The 17,495-nt window shown below is 41.1% G+C and overlaps 1 protein-coding gene across 2 annotated transcripts in view; it reads right to left on the reverse strand.

Annotated features, from left to right (window-relative positions):
- The window catches only part of ptpn3 (protein tyrosine phosphatase non-receptor type 3), a 41,092-nt gene that overhangs the window by 13,943 nt on the left and 9,654 nt on the right, over window positions 1-17,495 (reverse strand). For both annotated transcript variants that reach the window (XM_060861985.1, XM_060861984.1), the window contains exons 2-7: window positions 4,375-4,537; window positions 3,980-4,087; window positions 2,992-3,034; window positions 857-935; window positions 654-698; window positions 321-373 (exon numbers count right to left, since the gene is read on the reverse strand). In XM_060861985.1, the coding sequence (XP_060717968.1) occupies window positions 321-373; window positions 654-698; window positions 857-935; window positions 2,992-3,034; window positions 3,980-4,087; window positions 4,375-4,518 (472 nt within the window). In that variant the 5' untranslated portion in view covers window positions 4,519-4,537. The remainder of the gene's footprint in view (window positions 1-320; window positions 374-653; window positions 699-856; window positions 936-2,991; window positions 3,035-3,979; window positions 4,088-4,374; window positions 4,538-17,495) is intronic.

Raw genomic sequence — 17,495 nt, forward strand, 5'->3', positions numbered from 1 at the left:
CATTATTAGGGTTTATTGTTCAGCATTCATTTATCTTCGGTAAACAGTTATCTTGATGGACACTATGTACACATATTCACACCTACAGCTATTTAGTCATGATCATCCTAAATACAATCCAGAGGAATTGAACGTGGATATAAGGAGCACACGCAAAACTCTGCACAGACAGTAACCCAAGCTGAAGATCAAACTGGGGATCCTCAAGGGACCCTAAGGTGACAATGCTACCCACTACACCGTTATGCCTATACTGTATGGTTAAAAACTAGGAAATACAACTCACCATTCAATACGCATGTTTAAGATTTCAGACTTACACTGAACCGCATAAGATGCCAGCACCACAGCAGAGCTTAATGGACACTTTAACCTGCAAGTAAAATGTTTAAATTACATTTAAAAATATTCAGATATTTCTATTATTAATACTTATAGAACTGGATGAATGGTGGATGTGCAGCCTTTACTTTAAGCTTAAACTAAATCCAATTATGTAAAGTATGTACTAAGAATTTGACTACTATGTAAATGTATTATATGAAAGCCAGCTATGATCACACAGAAAGAACAGGCTGAACTGAATCATGTTGTATGGAGCATACTGGATTCAATAAAGTCAATGACAGTAAAGTGACTGGAATCTGTATTACCTGCCCTCCCGAATGTTTTTCTTAATTTGCAAAAAATAAAAGTGTCTGCAAAGAAAATGTACAGGGTTGTAATTAATGTCTTTAGATGAAGTAAACTGAGTAATATAGGCAAATATAAATAAACACACATGTATATGTAGAGACCAGTACATATGTATGTAGGCACAGAAACACACACATTTACGCACATACAGTACACACACCTGGTCTGTTCCTGCTGAAGAGAGTTAGGGTCAGAGATGAAGAACCGTACTTGGAATATTAAATAGAATGGGGGAGAACCTGAGAGAATGAGAGATAAGAAAGACCTATGAGAAGAAAATGACTCAGCTGTGACAACATTTATATCCAGCTATTCAGTTCAGTATTGATTAACTAAAAAGGATTCTGATTACATCTATGCTTTTATGAAGTTGATGTATGCTGCCGTGCTCATGTTAACATGGAAACAGCTGTTTTCATGCTGCGCTTTCTTCCAAAATTTGTGCTAGATATTATTTTGTTTCATTGTGCTTTTACAGAAAACTGTAAGCTTCTTTTATGTCTAATTACAAAAAGCTGTTAATGTTCAACCATTGAATTGACAAAATATTAGGTAATAGGTTTTTGACGTGCTAACAGCTATTAAATATACCAGAAACACTAACACAATGGATGTTATCCAGGCGTCACTTATCCAGGTGATTAGGTTTCTAGTTAGGTATTATTCATGAAATAAACCTGCTATGGTAAATGCTTCTATCTCAGCTTTTATGTTTCAGTCTGCAGACCCTCCAGACACAGCGTATAGTGAGGACAAGCTGAGAAGATCATCGGAATCTCTCTTCCCTCCATCATGGACATTCATAACACACGTTGTACTTGCAAAGAAAACAGCATTGAGGATGACCCCACCCCACAACCCCTCACACACACTGTTCACTCTCCTGCCATCTGGAAAAAGGTACCATAGCATTCAGGCACTCGCATCCAGACTGTGCAATATTTTCTTCCCTCAAGCCATCAGGCTTCTCAACAAACAGAACTGAACTGTACCAAACGCACACACACCCCCAACTGTGTGAACTACACTGGACTGTACAAATCAATCACTCACTCAATTGTTGTTTTTGCGCACCACTTTTCAATACCTCATTTAACTGCTGCTAGTACATAAGTTTGTATATGTTTACAATTGGTGCACAATGTGCTTTATAAAACAGTATGCACACTGGTCAGCACTATTTTGTGTACTTTGTGTATTTTGTCTTGTAGTGCTTTGTTTGTCCCTTTGCACTGTCTTTGTCTTACACATGTTGCGATTTATGTGGCTAGGACTTAAGTCATTAGCTCTGTGTTGTTTTATATTTTGTTTCATGTAGCTTTATGTCGTTTTATGTAGCAGCACAGTCCTGGAGAATCGTTGTTTCATTTCACTGTGTACTGCGTCAGCTATATATGGTTGAAATGACAATAAAAATAAACCTTCCTGACTTGACTTAACTTGACTGAATGTTGTTGTTGTTTTCACCACAATACTAAGGAAACTCCAGAGACTTTTATGTGTCAAATTCCTTGGAAGATCAGCCGTTTTTAAAATACTCAAACCTGCATCAACATCCAGAGATCACACTTATTCCCAGATTGAATTTTCCGAACATTAACTGAAGGTCTTGACCTGTATCAGCATGTTAGATGCATCGTGGTGCTACAAAATGATTGTTTGATCATATAACTGAATGAAAGTTCCTAATAAAGTGGACAGCATTACATAGATACAGTATTACGTAGATGTATTACATATTTTAGACACAGTAGATTTATATTTTCTTTTTAATAAACAGGACTGTGATTCTACAGTTACTGACCGACCTTCCCATTGATACATGACAGAGAGGAGGGCTGACAAATGGCAAATCGATTAGCTTCAGTAACACTAACTGTATCCATATAAAATGCACCTTAGCTACAAGGCATCTGTTACCTAATAAACTTTAAATAAGTGCATGAACAATTAAATACAGTGCATAAATACAGACCCCTATAAAAATATTGGAGCAGCAAAGACAATTCTTTTCTATTTGGTATACAATGAAGACATCTGGGTTTCAGGATCAAAAGATGAATATCAGCATTTCAGCTTTCATCTTACATCAAACATAGATATGTTAAATAACGTAAAAAAAATGGCACCTTTTAAGGAGAGCACATAATTTCTTTTGTGCACAAAATGACCAGAACAGATAGTTTTAATGTACATTAAATTAAATAACACTTCAGTGACCCAGTGACATCACTGGGCCTTAGGATATCTGGAAGACAATTTTTATGGAACTATGGAAGTGTGTTTTGTTCTTACCTTTAAGCTGCTTTTTGAAAGTTTTGCTAGGGTCCAGCCACCTCTGAAATGCAAGACGTCAAATTTATCCACAGTTAAAGGTGGGGTGCACAATGTTTGAAAGCCAATGTTGACATTTGAAATCACTAAAACAAACACACCCCTAACCCAAATGGGTGTCACCCCTGTTTTGATAGCTCCGCCCCACACATACATGCGCAACCCAGGCAACTATTATGGTGGAACCTGCTGTGGCAGCTGGCCGAGGGGATATTTTTATGAATAAATGAACTCAATGAGTAATACTATGGTAATACAGGTCTACTATGTATAATTCTATGGTAATACAAATGTGTTTTTGTAGTACTGTGTGTTGTACCGTGAAATGTTTAGTTCCGTTTCACGCGGAAGACGACGTTCAACACCTAGAACCCGAGGTAATGGCAGGTATCCGCTATGTCAATGTTTCAATCGCTTTCGGCTAATGTCAGACATGCACACTGAACACTCTCTCCGCTGCATATTGGCAAGACACGCCCCTTTCTGCTCATTGGCTACACGTTTGTTTTGTTTGTGGGGCCGACTCAGTTTTCTGAAGCATTTATCAAACATCGTGCACCCCACCTTTAACTACTGTAACAATATTGCTACTGCCGATGCAAAATCATTATGAAATTTTGATATCTCTGAACCATAATAAACATTTTATCACACCTCCTCGTACTACACTTTTGCATTTATCTGCAGTGACTGGGCAGCATTTTAAACCCCAATAAATTAAATAACCACAGCGATTATTACCATACATACTATAGAATATAGCTCCTTATAGTTGGTGCAAAAATTCTCTACATAAATGCTGCCTTCTATGAAGGTAGCAATCATTTTGAGTATAAAAGCACTGTATATAAGTGATTATCAATGCATCTCCAACCTGTACCAATAAACTAAATGATGAAAAGATTTTAAAGCTCCAAGTGTCTACAGTTTAGCACAAATACATACTCACAGGTGAACTAGAGGTATCTTCTGTAATCTGGAGACCAAAGTACTGCTTCTCGATTATGCCCAGGTGTTTAAATGCAAGGTCAAATAACACATGCCCAGCATCATGTTTCTGTACATAAAAAGGACATATATTTTAAGTTTGTTTTGAAGCATACAATAAACAAAATAAGAAATTCAACTGTATTTTAATAATATAGCCAAATCATTTAAATACAGCAGATGTCACTGTGTGGTAGTGTGCCCTAAAACAAGAGTGCATCATAGAGTTATATAGAATATCCTAGAGTTATATAGAATATAATGTTCACCACTATAGAAAGGTCTGCTCTCATTCTTTTAATTACGCTGCACTCGTGTCTTAATCACATCCATGGTCACACACTAGTCTGTACTTACGCTGACTGTGAAAGTGTGTGTTGTGCTGTCAGGGAATATCACTACACAAGATATGCCAGAGTTTGACACATGTGTAAGCTTGGGTAGGTCAACCAGACCCAGAGAGGTGATTTTGTTTCCAAGAGCACACCATGCGGAATTCATCTTCTACACTCAAACGGATCTGCCAGGACACAAGACAATACATGGTTTATGGCTTACTTCATACAAACACATACACAAACAAATACCACAGATTATATCATCCAACCTACAATGATCACTGTATTTACTTTTATCAAAGTTTCTAAGAGAACTTAATTTATCTATCTGTTCTATTTTAAATTGAGAATTTTAATGATCTAACTTGCCTACATAACAAAATATTCCTTGTCATTTCCATTTGCTATAAAATGCTAATGTATTTGCATATGATAGAGAAGCATGATCATTGGAAAACAGGTAACAGCAAGGTATTTCAACCTGTATAAAAATATTTGAACAATTTCTTTTTGGGGACAGCAGAATTGCATTAGCCTGACATTTTTTTTCCAGAATTACTGACTGATTCTTCTGGACCAAATGAATGATCTGCACAGTATTCAAGGTCACCAGAGCAATTTACTTTGACTTAGTTTAGTTAATTTGGGAGTGCTTATTATTTGGTGCTCATATGTAAAACAAAATAAAGTGCAGAGTAAAAAGAAGCAATAGTATGGTTTGCAGAGCCATGTCATTACATTATACTGTAGATTGCACCTACCAATACATGTTTCACATTGTCCACAGCCCAAGATTTCCATTGCCGGTACCATTGACACTGACGTTTAGCAATGGCACAAGTGATCAAAGGGTTGGCTATAGCAGCCTCCCATGAATATTGACACTGTGGAGCTCCTGACAAACAGAAGTAACATGGTGCACAGTTCATTCTGCAGTGTATTTTTGGATACAATCTGGGTCCCTTTCCAAAAGCTTCGTCTTGAGTCGACAGTTATTCCTGTTTGATGTGGTTCATCGATTGTGTTGGGATGTCGACAATACACTGGAAATTATTTTAGAGAAGCTTTTATGTGATTACTTTGTTTGTTATTTATTGGCTTTTTATTTTTTTGTATGGTTAGTTTTAGTGCCTGTAATGTTATGTGTATCTTCTAATTTCATCTTTTTATGTCAAGTGCTTTGAGATGCTACTTTTAAAGGCGCTATACAAAATAAAAGTTTATTATAATTATTATTATTATTATAAACCGTGGCTCTTGATACAGCACAAAGACGTCTCTCATTAAGTTGTGTGGATTACAGTCTGCTAATTCAACACTTGGAATGTGAAATCAGTGAAGACACTGTGTGTGTGTCTGTATGAATCCTCCAACACTACACTGACCAGTGTTTCACTTTGTCCAACCCCTGTAGTCTGTCAAATTCAGTTAAATATGTGTAATTGTATGATTGTATTCACACCCAAACGAAATGGCTTCTAGTGCAAGCAGCTGAAATTATAAATCACAGAATAGTCAACTGTGGGCATTTAACCCTTGTGTTGTCCTCCTATACAAATTAGGAGCGCTGAGTCAACTTGACCTTGTCTGTTTTGACTGCTTATATACTGCTTTTTTTTTACCTTTTTAGTCTAACTTGTTTCCAACATAACATATATTTTGCAAAAAATATATATATTTGGTATAATAAACCTTATTTATATACAAAAATGCCTCATTTTTTAGTAAAAAAAAAACAGAAATTTTGAATTATTTTCACTATAGAGGCACAAAAGTTGATGCACGATTACAGGCTGGTATATTTCAAGGGCAGGAGATTGTTTTGAAACCATTTTGACCATTTTTAATGTCAGCAAATAATAAAACCTGTTTTTTTTACAGGCCAAATTGACTTGAATGCTTATAAATCAAAAATTCTATAATTATCACCATTCTGTGTGTAATATCTATTTTACACTTGTAATATGTATTTTACCCACCTGATGTCATCTGATCAACCAACAACAGGCTACACACACACACACTCAAAAACATGCCCTAATTTCATGTGAATAAAACTTTGTTTACCTCCTTAGGTTTGTTTTATTATACTTAATTTATGAATGATAACCCTTATGAAATTTTGCCATGTTTTGAGTAAAATAAGCAGAAATTATTAAATATTATTTTGGATAACCACTGACTGACAAATGTCAAACATTACTCAGCATATCTCCAGGCCTAAGCTGACTGATGCAACTAAATTCATAAATAAGAGAGAGGAAACAAATATGATTTGAATATGAAAACACAACGTGTGTGTGTGTGTGTGTGTGAGTGTGTAAATATTGTTGGTAGAAGAAGGAGAGAAGATATTGTCCCCAGCTGGACAAATGCATATAACAAGTGTGAAATACTTACAAATGATTGTTTTTGTTTTTTTGAAGGCCCAATGAATTGCAATGCCCAATGCTTGTGTGTGTGTGTGTGTGTGTGTGTGTGTGTGTGTGTGTGTGTGTGTGTGTGTGTGTGTGTGTGTGTGTAAAGCTTGTTGGTAGATCAGATTTTGCCCCCAGCTGGACAAATGCATCTAACAAGTGTGAAATATTTACAAATGAGTAGCTTTTGTTTTTTCTTGAGGCCTAATGAATTACTATGCCCAGTGCTTGTGTGTGTGTGTGTGTGTGTGTGTGTGTGTGTGTGTGTGTGTGTGTAGCATCATTTCGGTAGATCATATTTTGCCCTCTGCTAGGCAAAGGTATATCAAAAGTGAGAAATATTTACAAATGTGTAGCTTTTTTTCTAGAGGCCTAATGAATGCAATGCCCAATATGTGTGTGTGTTTGTGTGTGTGCATGTGTGTGCATGAGTGTGTGTGAAATGTTTACAAATGTGTAGCTTTTTTTTTGCCTGGAGGCGAACTGAATTGCAATGCCCAATGCTTTGAACAGTGTTTGACTGTGTGTGTGTGTGTGTGTGTAGCATCATTTTGGTAGATCATATTATGCCCTCTGCTAGGCAAAGGCATATCAAAAGTGTGAAATATTTACAAATGTTTGGCTTTTTTTTCTTTTCTGGAGGCCTAATGAAATGCAATGCCCAATTTGTGTGTGTGTTTGTGTGTGTGTGAATGTGTGTGTGTGTGTGGGGTGTGTGTGTGTGTGGGGGGGTGTGAGTGTGTGTTTTGGGTGCGTGTGTTAGTGGACATTTTACTTGTGCATTTTTGTGTCTGTATGTATGTTCATTGCGCTGAAAAGGGCAAAAGTGTGACCTATTGCCCCACTAAATGTGGCCGAGTCAAAATGACCCAAGAGGATAACGAACGCGTAGTATATACTGTTCTGAACACATAGTTCAACGAAAATAGACAAAATTAATTTTGCTTGCAAAGTTCATAATTTGGAACAATCTTGGTCAATTTCAGGCAAATATGTGGAAGAAAACCAGTTATGACACATTAAATTCTTCCAGAGGGGTCAAAAAGACCCAGGGACAACATGAAGGTTAAAATAGAACAATGTCTATATTAATAAACCTGTTCATGAAAAACACCAGAGTTGGTTAGAGAATTTTAACAAACAGGATCATGAAGGCCAAATCATCCAGACAAGTCAGGCACAATATCAGTTATTAGTATTATCATTAAAAAAATTTGACCATCCTGCAGAGCAGCATGACATCCATTATTAAAGATGGAAACAATACAGCATAGCCACAACCGCCTAGAGGAGATCATCCACCAATAGTCAATTTAAGGAAGGCATTAGTCAGAGAAACAACCCCATGGCCAAGATTAACTCAGAATAAACTGAAGAGATCCACAGGTCACATGATACACACTGCTCGCAGTACATAGGACTTCATGAAAAAGTTGCACACCATATAACCCCATTTGGAGTTTGCCAAAAGACATTTTGGGGTTCAAGATGTTCAAGATGGTTCAAGCAAACATGTGGTTCAAGATTTGGTTGTCTGATGAGACCAAAATTGAGCTTTGAGGTTTTTGGTATAAAGTACTACATTTGAAAGAAACTCATTATTCAACACTGCTCATCACCCTGAAAACACCAATGCTACAGTGAAGCACTGTGGTGGTAGCATCACTTTGAGATTTTGCGCTTATTTATGTTCAACATTTAATACACCTCAGGTAATCATATAGGGCTAAATTTAACTTGGCTAGCTGTACATACCAATGTCTATGTACACCGACACCAGTGGCACCGATTTTCAAAGGAAAACAAAGTTATATATCACCAGTGTTGTATAAAGTACTAGAAAGCAATGCTTGAGTAAAAGTACAAGTATCGTACTAGAAAAAGACTTTGGTAGAAGTGAAAGTTACCTTTTAGAATATTACTCAAGTAAAAGTCTTAAAGTATCTGATATTTACTGTACTTAAGTATCAAAAGTAATTTTATGATATTTAATGTACTTAAGTATTTGAAGTAAAAGTAAAAAGTAAAATTTCAGTGATTTTCGGTAGGTATAAGAGGCACTTCATCTGGTAGGAAGAATCTTTCATTCCAATGTACAGAAACATTACTTGCAAATACGGCCAGAGGTGTATAACGTTATCTTCTTCACGCTATTCACCACTATCGTCAGGGTGGTCGTCTACGACATGGGAGGCCAACCAGCAGCTCCCGAGCCGCATGCGGCTCTTTGCCCGGTTTCATGCGGGTCTTACGTTCATACCGAAGTTTGTATTTGTGTCTTTTTAATATGCGTGTTCACTTCGCTTGAGTTCAACATGGTATTTTTGTCAAACGCGCATGTGCGTGGGATGAAAATACCTCAAAGTTTCTCAGTAGGAGCAAGATCATTTGAGTAAACAATTTGTGTCAAGTTCGCTCTCAAAATGGCAGGGAAAAAAGGTGATGTTCATATGTGCCCATGTGTATGATGCGGCTCTTTGCGGTAACAGTAAAAAATGTGGCTCTTGGTCTCTGACTGGTTGGCCCTGGTCTACAATAACGGGAGGTCCTCCAGTAGGTGCTTCCGCCTGCTTTGGCAACATTACGCTGAAATAGAGCGTGCGGACGTGCGTAATGCAATCTAGGAGCAGTGATTCGCCAAACCTCCCTTATTTCAGTCGCACACATTTCTTCTGATTTTAGTTTGTAACGAGTAGCGAAGATGCTTAGTGGAAATATATCGGAGTAAAAGTATACATTTTATCTAGGAAATATAGTGGAGTAAAAGTGAAAGTTGACAAATTTAAATAGAGAAGTAAAGTACAGATACGTGACATTTCTACTTAAGTACAGTAACGAAGTATTTGTACTCCGTTACATTACAACACTGTATATCACACACTTAACCCAAGTGATAAGTAAACAGCAAACACGAACAAGTTACACTTGTTTACAGCATGTATATGGAACAAAATTCAATGAGTACACTACCTGGCTGAATCACATCACTGAACATGCTAAAGGGCAGTAAGACTTGGAGAAATTTCAGTAATATCGAAGGTCTGACTCACAACATGCAATCCAATCTGGGTTAACACCTCTCTCTCTCTCTCTCTCTCTCTCTCTCTCTCTCTCTCACTCAAAAGGTCAGAAAATTTCCATGTTACCATTTTTAGTCACAACTTCTAAAATCATCTTTCAAAATGGTTCATTTGCACCAACAGTTTAATATACATTATAAAACAAGACATTTCAAGTGAATTAGTTTTAAAGTATGGCACAGTTTAAGAGTGTATTTGTCCAGATTGCACAACAATAACGCAAACACGCCTACATTTTAAGCCTAAACTTGTCTCTACGTTGTTTTTAATTCTAGCCTTCTCACCCAGTACATCTCAGGAATGTAAAACACTTTACTACTGAGTCAGTGAAGCTGCTAGCAGATATCTGTTATCACAGATGAGCAGAAGATCTAGGCTACATGACTGCAACAATTGTCTTCTCCGCAAAAAATAAATAGATAAATAAATAAAAGTTAATGTCCAAGATATATCCTTATCGTGAAAAAATTCCTTATCCGGACATCAAAATTCAACTACAAATGCTACAGCATTTTCCAGAAAAACAAAATGTGACTTACTCGTATTTATATTTACTCACGTAAAAACTTATCAAATGTTGTCACCTATTAGTACCCACTATGACCAAGCTACTTATACATTTTGCCAACACTTCATCCCAAGATAAAAAAAGATTAAGATGTATATAAACGGGAAATTTTTTGTGACATAAAAATGTAGCTAAATATAGCAGTGCATTATAGTATACCTATAACAATACAAAAATACCCCAAACCAGTTGAAGCACACACACCATTGTTAAACAGCACACGAGTTAAGCCTGTAATGCTTTACCATCATATATCAGTGATATATATTCATAGCACTCCTGCCAGTGAGAAAGCTCAATATTGTATATGAAAATTATATACAATGAAAAATGAACAACAACATAAAGGATATGCATTACATAAGAGCTTGTTTTACAGATGGTTCCCAAAAAGCCTTCTTTTTGGATTGAGTACTTACTTGGTAAGAAGGTGTTGGTTAACTTCCCTTAATTACAGCTATGAGAGTAGATGATTAGGAGTAAAACAGCTTGTTCCAACATGGCATCATTTTTGTGTTGATAACAAAAATACAGAAAGCATATAAACAGGACATTTAAAAAAAAGTCCTTCAGCAGCTGCCAAATTTAAGAACCAAGAAAATATCCACAGACCTGTCTGACTCTGAATATGTGATAATAAAATAAGCTGTGCAAAGAAAGTCTAATTTAAAAATATGCTGTGCTCCCAGGTGTCAGGCCCCCGGATACGGTGGGAAGGAGACAGACCCGTAGGCAGGATAGCTTCAAATGAAAGGGGTTTAATACAGTAGGGAAACAAACAGACATCCACACGACACGGGGAACTAACGGAAATTACACTAATGAATCCGCGCTGCCATCGGCAACGCGGCTCACATATATACACACAGTGTCAATCACAGGATGGGAAACAGGTGAGGAGACAGGGAGGAGCGGACGAGGGCGGGGCAGACACGTGACAATAATAAAAACATTCGCACGTGTCCAAAGGTCCGCGCTGATCCCTGACAGAACCCCCCCCTTAAGGCGCGGCTCCCGAAGCGCCAAAACCCGACAAGGTCCAGGAGGGGGGGCGAGGCCCACGGTGATTGGCAGGTGAGGGGAGCAAGGACGACGGCGAGGCCAGTGGGGGGAGCAAGGACCACGGCGAGGTAGGCGAGGGGAGCCAAGGCACACGGCGAGGTAGGTGGGGGGAGCAGGGCACACGGCGGCGCAGCCAAAGAGGGCCGAGCGACGTCCACAGCCGAGCTGAAGGGCCGAAGCGACGTCCGCATCCGAGCTGAAGGGCCGAGCGAAGTCCACAGCCGAGCTGTAGGGCCGAGTGACGTCCACCGCCGAACTGAGGTGCCGAGCAACATCCCCCGACGCACCGCGGCCAGACCCCCGCCTCGGTGACCAGAGAAAAGGGGCGGGAGGGCGGGAAGGATCCTCCGCCTCGGGCCCGCAGCACCCCCCGCGGAAAGAGTGAAGCGACGTCCTCCTCGGGATCTGTACCGGAAACGGAGCGGCGTCCTTCACCGGAACATGCGGGGCGATGCCGCAGGGCGCCAAACAAAAGAAAAAAGGGGGGCCAACCAGGATCACGACATCCTCCGCGAACATGGTGAAGCGACGTCCTCCTCGGGATCTGTACCGGAAACGGAGCGGCGTCCCTCACCGGAGAAATGCGGAGCGATGTCTCTGGACTCAGGCCCGGAAGAACTGACGGAACAGTCCCAGGGGGAAGTGACGCGACGTCCTCCTCGGGAAAAACCGGAAACGGAGCGGCGTCCTTCCCCGGAGAAAAAAAGGCAAAAAGGAAAAAAAAAAAGGCCGGTCCGAGCTGGAAGCTATCCTGCTGGGTCTGCTGGATCTTAAGGCGGATTCATTCTGTCAGGCCCCCGGATACGGTGGGAAGGAGACAGACCCGTAGGCAGGATAGCTTCAAATGAAAGGGGTTTAATACAGAAGGGGAAACAAACAGACATCCACACGACACGGGGAACTAACGTAAATACACTAATGAATCCGCGCTGCCATAGGCAACGCGGCTCACATAAATACACACACAGACAATCACAGAATGGGCAACAGGTGAGGAGGCAGGGAAGAGCAGACGAAGGCGGGGCAGACACGTGACAATAACACAAACATTCGCACGTGTCCAAAAGGGCCGCGCTAATCCCTGACAGAACCCCCCCCTTAAGGCGCGGCTCCCGAAGCGCCAAAACCCGACAAGGTCCAGGAGGGGGGGCGAGGCCCACGGTGATTGGCAGGTGAGGGGAGCAAGGACGACGGCGAGGCCAGTGGGGGGAGCAAGGACCACGGCAAGGTAGGCGAGGGGAGCCAAGGCACACGGCGAGGTAGGTGGGGGGAGCAGGGCACACGGCGGCGCAGCCAAAGAGGGCCGAGCGACGTCCACAGCCGAGCTGAAGGGCCGAAGCGACGTCCGCATCCGAGCTGAAGGGCCGAGCGAAGTCCACAGCCGAGCTGTAGGGCCGAGTGACGTCCACCGCCGAACTGAGGTGCCGAGCAACATCCCCCGACGCACCGCGGCCAAACCCCCGCCTCGGCGACCAGAGAAAAGGGGCGGGAGGGCGGGAAGGATCCTCCGCCTCGGGCCCGCAGCACACCCCGCGGAAAGAGTGAAGCGACGTCCTCCTCGGGATCTGTACCGGAAACGGAGCGGCGTCCTTCACCGGAAACGTGCGGGGCGATGCCGCGGGGCACCAAAAAAAAAAGGGGCCAACCAGGATGACGACATCCTCCACGAACGTGGTGAGGATGTCACTGGACTCAGGCCCGGAAGGACTGACGGGACAGTCCAGGGGGGAAGGATCCTCCTCCTCGAACCTGCAGCACCCCCCGCGGAAATAGTGAAGCGACGTCCTCCTCGGGATCTGTACCGGAAACGGAGCGGCGTCCTTCACCGGAACATGCGGGGCGATGCCGCAGGGCGCCAAACAAAAGAAAAAAGGGGTTTAATACAGAAGGGGAAACAAACAGACATCCACACGACACGGGGAACTAACGTAAATACACTAATGAATCCGCGCTGCCATAGGCAACGCGGCTCACATAAATACACACACAGACAATCACAGAATGGGCAACAGGTGAGGAGGCAGGGAAGAGCAGACGAAGGCGGGGCAGACACGTGACAATAATAAAAACATTCGCACGTGTCCAAAGGTCCGCGCTGATCCCTGACACCAGGTTAGCCAGCCCTGCGCTGTTGCTCTGTTTACATCCTCATCCCCTTCCACATGTGTTATTTTAACCAAAGGCTTGTTGTAAACTGCATGTTGCAGTATGTACAGAACAGCAGTACTGCACTGCTCTATTCACCATTGGCATTGCACTGTCATAGCAACATTTCTGCAGGCTTTTCCCGATCCACCCATCTATGCTCAACCTTTCTCCCCTGGATAGTGTGTTTCTCTAACATGTTATCTGAGGTTAGATCCATTATTCCTTGTTGAAGCGGGGGCATCCGTTTCTGAATAAAGAGCAGTACATTAAATGACTTTTAAATTGTTCCAGCTCTCTCATTAACTTCCCAAACCTGGGAAGTGTTACACTGGTGCTAAATCCCAGGATAAACTGGATGAAAGAGATGCCATCATGTAATCCTCACTGCTGGCTAAGATCTCATGTCCCTCACCAACCTCCACCAGACCCAGCATCAGGTACTACTTTAGCTGTGCTGCGATCAGGAGCCGCTCATTAAAGACTAGCTTGATTGATATGGAAGCTTTTTGTGTATTGTGTATGTGTGTGTGTTCACGAGAGTTTATAAAATAAAACCGCTGAAAATCCAAAGTAATTAGATAATAGATAAAAGAATAAAGCACCTTTTGATTTCCAAGACTGCCTCCAGTTTCCTTATTCCCTAGGCAAACCTGGAAAAACCTCCTGTACGAAAAAACACATCTAATAAATCATATCTAGCTCAAGTTGATTTTAAATCATTTTTGTCATGAAGTAGGTATTTTGGAGCATACATAGTAATAATGTTATGTGGCTTATCAGGAAATGGGCCTACGAAAAAGTCCCTTCTCTCCAAAAAGAATATGGCAGCATGACTTTGCATGATTGCAAAATAGCATCTGAAGCAGAAAAGTTCTGGAACAATAGCCTTTTGACTGATGAAACCAACACGATGAAACCAATTTGTTCACTATGCACGTCAGCTGCCATATTTGGCGATAACCAATCTAAGCATGTCACCACAAACACCTCATATCAACTGTCATGCATTTTGGAGGAGGGGTGATGATTTGAGCTTATGGCTTATAGCCAAGTCCAGACCACAACCACACTGAGATGCTGTGGTTAAGGGCTATGCATAAACAAATATAAAACATCATTGAACTAAAGAGATTCAGACAAGTTCATACAAAGCTTCCTTCAAGGTTCTGTTGCTAAATATTAATCCATATTACTGATTTATAAGATGTACTTATCAGACCTCTATGTTGTGATACATGTAGGAACATACATGTGTTTATGTATCAAGCACCGTAGAAACGCTTTCAACACTTGTGATACCAAAGTAAACAAATTATAGTGCAACACACTTTAACTAAAGAAAATTCTTAAGATTAAGTCAAACAAGTCACAGAGCAGCATCACAAACCTTTCAGAAAAGGTTTAAAACTACTTGGTGATCAAAAACAACAAAAATGAAGAATAACTAATAGATGCATTATATAATAAAGTACATGTTGGCTGTCTGTGATCATTAAAAAACATCTTTCATTTACATTCACATATGAGGTTGAATATTAATATAAGACATAAGAAACCCATTTTTGTTCCAGCTGTACATCTTTTAAATTTTAAAGTGATATATCTTTGATGTAATACATAAATAGAAATAAGGAACTATACACCCTTCAATAACCGTCTCATAACATAATTATCTTGTTCGGACTTAACTGAATTGTTAGAAATTGTTACTCAAATCAAAAGCTATCATTGTAACATCATAAATTCAAGAACAATTGACTCTTGTATGCAGCTGACTCTGAATCTAAAAATGAATCTAATGGATGTCTACAAAGCAGGAGTAGTCTATAAAAAGATATCATGCGCTTGCAGCTCAAATTCCCACCATTTGAAATGATGGTGGAAAGCAAGATCAGGAAGACCAAAGACTCTAAGATAACACTATCTGTGTGCTGTCCAGACAAGGAAAGAAAATCCTTAAAATGACAGCGAGAACAAGCAGAAAGTTTCACCTAACACAGGAGTTGTGGTTGGTGGTAGATGAGCCAGAGTCATTTTGAAATAAATTACAATAAAGTAAAAATTAATATATTTTGTTTACAATCAAAGGTAAAGATAATTAGCATTTGATAAAATATATTTTGAGTGATAAATATAAGGGTGGATGTACAGTGCTCTGTGGTTGCATGACAGCCAATCGCACAAGAAACACTGCACTGTTGTATGGAAGAATAGCGATTCAAGAACCTGAAGCTAAAAGAAGGCTGACGACAATAAAAATAAAAAAAAAGAAAAAGTGACCCAAAGCATACCTCAAAATCCATCATGAATCATTTGGAACGGCCATCACACACTGTAAATAATGATTGTGAGGCTAAGTAAATACAACAAAACTGTTTTGTTTCATTTAAAGTTAAACTTTAGAATATTAATTAAATGTAAAAGTGAAAATTTTAGAGTATTAAGTAAAATCTATATATGTACTTAATTTAGACTTGCAAACATTAAACAGTCAAGTAAATTTTAAGATTCCTTGACAAATTTAAACAAATTAAGAGTACTTGTGTTCCTTTAGAATATCAAGTAGAATTTAAGATGACTCGTGAAAAAGAAGATAACCCGCAATTATCAACAAGGGCTTCTCCAATTTCAGGTAAGTTATAGTTGAAAATGCATTTTATTTTGGAATTTTTTTATTTAATGTATTTGGTAATTGTGTTAACACTGATTTTTTTTTTTTTTTTTTTGTGTTAACACTGAACGGGGCCCGGCCGGGCTCAGCCCGAAGGAGCGACGTGGGGCCGATCTCCTGTGGGCCCACCACCTGCAGGAGGGACCGTAAGGGGCTGGTGCAATGTGGATTGGGTGGCAGTCAAAGGCGGCGACCCAATCCCTGGACACGGAATCTGGCTCTAGGGACATGGAATGTCACCTCGCTGGGGGGAAAGGAGCCTGAGCTGGTGCGGGAGGTTGAGAGATACCGACTAGAGATAGTTGGGCTTGCCTCCACGCACGGCTTGGGCTCTGGAACCCAACTCCTTGAGAGAGGCTGGACTCTCTACTACTCTGGAGTTGCCCGCAGTGAGAGGCGGCGGGCTGGTGTGGGCTTGCTCATAGCCCCCCAGCTCAGCAACCATGAGTTCACCACGGTGAACGAGAGGGTCGTTTCCCTGCGCCTGCGGGTCGGGGATAGGTCTCTCACTGTTATTTGTGCTTACGGGCCAAATGGCAGTGTAGAGTACCCGACCTTTTTGGCATCTCTGGAAGGGGTGCTGGAAAGTGCTCCAACCGGGGACTCCATCATTCTACTGGGGGACTTCAACGCTCATGTGGGCAGCGACAGTGACACCTGGAGGGGCGTGATTGGGAGGAACGGCCCACCCGACCTGAACCCGAGTGGTGTTCTGTTATTGGACTTCTGTGCTAGTCACAGTTTGTCCATAACGAACACCATGTTCAAGCATAAGGGTGTCCATCAGTACACATGGCACCAGGACACCCTAGGTCGGAGGCCGATGATCGACTTTGTGGTTGTTTCATCTGACCTCCGGCCGTATGTCTTGGACACTCGGGTGAAGAGAGGGGCGGAGCTGTCAACTGATCACCACCTGGTGGTGAGTTGGATCCTATGGCGGGGGAGGAAGTTGGACAGACTTGGCAGACCCAAACGTACTGTGAGGGTCTGCTGGGAACGTTTGACAGAGTCTCCAGTCAGAGAGAACTTCAACTCCCACCTCCGGCAGAGCTTCAACTAGATCCCGAGGGAGGTTGGAGACATTGAGTCCGAGTGGACCATGTTCTCCACCTCCATTGTCGACACAGCCGCTCGGAGCTGTGGTCGTAAGGTCTCCAGTGCCTGTCGTGGCGACAATCCCCAAACCCGGTG

This window comes from Tachysurus vachellii, chromosome 25 (assembly GCF_030014155.1).
Source record: "Tachysurus vachellii isolate PV-2020 chromosome 25, HZAU_Pvac_v1, whole genome shotgun sequence".
Lineage (NCBI taxonomy): Eukaryota > Metazoa > Chordata > Actinopteri > Siluriformes > Bagridae > Tachysurus > Tachysurus vachellii.